This window comes from Silene latifolia, chromosome 1, assembly GCF_048544455.1.
Source record: "Silene latifolia isolate original U9 population chromosome 1, ASM4854445v1, whole genome shotgun sequence".
Classification (NCBI taxonomy): domain Eukaryota; kingdom Viridiplantae; phylum Streptophyta; class Magnoliopsida; order Caryophyllales; family Caryophyllaceae; genus Silene; species Silene latifolia.
The window spans coordinates 84,665,002-84,668,094 of NC_133526.1; the positions used below are offsets into that span (position 1 = coordinate 84,665,002).

A 3,093-nucleotide genomic window follows, 5' to 3' on the forward strand; every position below is an offset into this window, starting at 1 on the left:
TACGCAAGAGCCACGAAGATTACACACACAACGATGCTACGGGATGATTAGGAAGTGATTAGAGAGTGATTAGGATAAACGTAGAAATGATGAAGTTTGAAATAAGGTTTTAGAAACTGACGCGGGATATAAAAATAACCTTAAACATTCCCTAATCAAACCGTCAAAATACGCTTCGCCAGACCGGATACTCGGTCGAGTAAAGTGTATACTCGGCCGAGTATCCTCTACTCGGTCGAGTATCCACTATACTCGGCCAAGTATTCCTCGGCAGAACCGAAACACACCATACCAACAGCACTACTCGGTCGAGTAGGCTCTACTCGGTCGAGTAGTCACTTAAGAAAATTCGTAGTATTACAGTTAATATGGGGAAGGATAAATATTTCCGTGATTTTTGGGTGAAAAAAGGGTAATAACATTAAACGGAATATTTTTGTGTGTCATTGCCTCATTTGCTATATTTTATTTTATTATAAATAGGGTGGATAATGATTTCCTTGATATTTTGGTCCGTGGATAATAATTTCCTTCATATATACCTCATTAGTGCCGTGTTTTTTTAAGGATCAAACCGAGGTAATTAGTTGTTAGATGGAGTTAACTGATGTCTTTGGAGAATGGTTGTTGTTATGAAGGCACATTCTTTCAGCATAACATAGTCTGATAAATTTCTAAACTCGAAACCAATAACTTTGATAAATCCATGGAAGATAATATAAATTGTTTCATAATAATAAATTTCAAATAGCAAATATCAGACTCATTAACCTAAATGTGGTGATTGTAAACCACTTATTCAATGTAAAGTTCTTACTAACTTCTTAAAAATTCTAGACATCCTTTTCGACCTTAACAACAATCCTTGGCCTAATGGTTGAGCTCTGACCTTCCTCGCCTTGTATATATAGTTCACTGAGGACAACCTCTTCTATTCCTCTCTATGTGGGGTTATGTTGCAGGCGCTGCTTGAATTCATCTCACTATTATCACCATTAACACACACACACACACACACACACACACACACTTTCATTTTCGTTGATGAATGAAATAGTTTGAGACGTTCCAGTAGTAGCAGTATTAGCATCACTGACATTGTAAAGCTGTAATAGAATAGTACAATAATTTAAAAAGAATAGTTTAAGATGTGACGATAGCCAAAATATTAATATTTTTCTATAATCAAACCTCTTCTGTCTGTAACAGGGCAAAGTGTGCACTCAACAACTCAGGATCATCGGTTATGCGACTGACCGTGTACACTTTGTAGTTTTTTGATAAGTTATATTCGCTAATGTTAAGCTTGAACATGAACTGTTTCTCCAGAAGGTCATCAAACTCAATAGGAAAACGTCCCTCCTCGCCATTCTACACAATTTGAATGACGAAGGTATACATTATTTAATTAATATTTGTTTAGTCATGATTTAGAGATAAAACTTTTGGGGTAAAGGTGTCAGAATAACAAACCTTGATCAAAGTTTCACGTAATTCTGCAGCCGACTTTTGTATCAATTGTATCATTTCGCGACAAAACATCAGTAAAGATGCTGAACCACTGTCATCTTCAACCTTAAATAAACCTTATATCTACAATTTTTTCAAAGGATTGAACGAATATGTGTAGTGTATTTAATTGGGTAAAAGTGAATTAACATATCATATATGCTTACAGTTTAAGTATATGTTAAGGTGGATTTTACCTCGTGGAAACAAACTTCAGTGTCTTCTTGCATTTAAAATAGTAGAAAGTTCCATTCTCTTTCATGGTAACCTTTGTAGCGCATAACTTGCAAGATGAATAGAACCAATCATGCTGTGTCTCTACACGTTTAATCGTCCCAACCACGACACAAAAGTAAGACTACATATATAATATTAAAGTAGATGTTATAATTATGTTATTTATTAAATAAATCACCCTAATTCTGTCTTTTTCCTCTTTTATGTCCACGACATCAGCAATATGAACTCTCTTGGTCTAACTCAAGAATTCATCTTTTATGGACAATGACCGACCTGCAGCTATTTCTTCCAGAAGGTAAGCATCGTCATCCGTAATTCCATATCTGAAATTCAAAGTGTTAAATTCCTTATGTGATACACATATTTGTAGAATTTCAATCCATTTTATAAATGCATACCCTTCTACGAAAGAAGTTACAACCTCACAATTTTTGTCCAACAATAGTTTAGTTGCGTAGAATGAGTTGGACATGTAAGGAACTCCTATAATAGATTTGGGTTAATAAAATCCAAGAAACTATATGTTTGAGAAGCTAATAAATAATAATACATGTAGTTAAAAAGATTTACTGTAGAAATATTTAAGCTTGGGAAATTGTACAATGACAACAACTCTCTTTTCTGGATGAGAGTCCACGTAGTTGAGTAGCAAATCGACATAGTCACCCCATAGCAAGACCTCTAGGATAAGTGAACTAAAACAAAACAAATTACATGGTCAAAAGAAGTTATATTAATTATATTTATAGGGATGGAAATTATAAATTCAAATTATATACTTTTCATCACGTAGCTTGATAGTCATTTTTTTCGTTATCTTTCCATCCTCATCTCGTACGATCTTAACGGGGCTCTTACCTTTCAAACAACCAATAATATCTGCATATAGAAATGTTGGAAATGTTGTAAATGTAGGCTATATTAGTAATAACTTTATTAGAATTTCATATTTATTATTAAATTTACGAAAACATACCAATGAAAACATTAGGCAATGGTAGTTGATCAAAGATATTTTGAAAGGAAACCATTTCAAAACCAAATTTATCAATTTCTATGGGTGGGCAATCTTTTACAGATGTGTTTCTGTGAAAGTTGATCTTCCATTTATTTTTGCATGTTTTCAACTTGTCATTATTTTCCAGTACCAAAAAATTGGAAATGGTATAAAGTTCACCCTCATGAATGAGAGGTCGATATACTCTAATCAGCATGTCCTTCACAGATGTCTGAATCTTGTCATTCTGTAGCCATATAAATGATAAGTATAAATTAATGTATTGAATCAAAAAAGGTTGTTTATTAAATAGATATAAGTATTACCTTTTCATCTAGAAGTATCAT

General features: G+C 33.3%; 1 protein-coding gene across 1 annotated transcript; it reads right to left on the reverse strand.

Annotated features, from left to right (window-relative positions):
• Positions 1-995: 995 nt before the first annotated feature.
• On the reverse strand, positions 996-3,093 carry LOC141649647 (replication protein A 70 kDa DNA-binding subunit A-like). The gene is made up of 10 exons (XM_074458333.1): positions 3,073-3,093; positions 2,726-2,993; positions 2,529-2,628; positions 2,320-2,444; positions 2,148-2,232; positions 2,023-2,072; positions 1,707-1,827; positions 1,474-1,561; positions 1,192-1,371; positions 996-1,106 (listed from the first exon to the last, which is right to left on the reverse strand). Exons 1-10 carry the CDS (start codon positions 3,091-3,093, stop codon positions 996-998), a joined length of 1,149 nt encoding a protein of 382 aa, XP_074314434.1.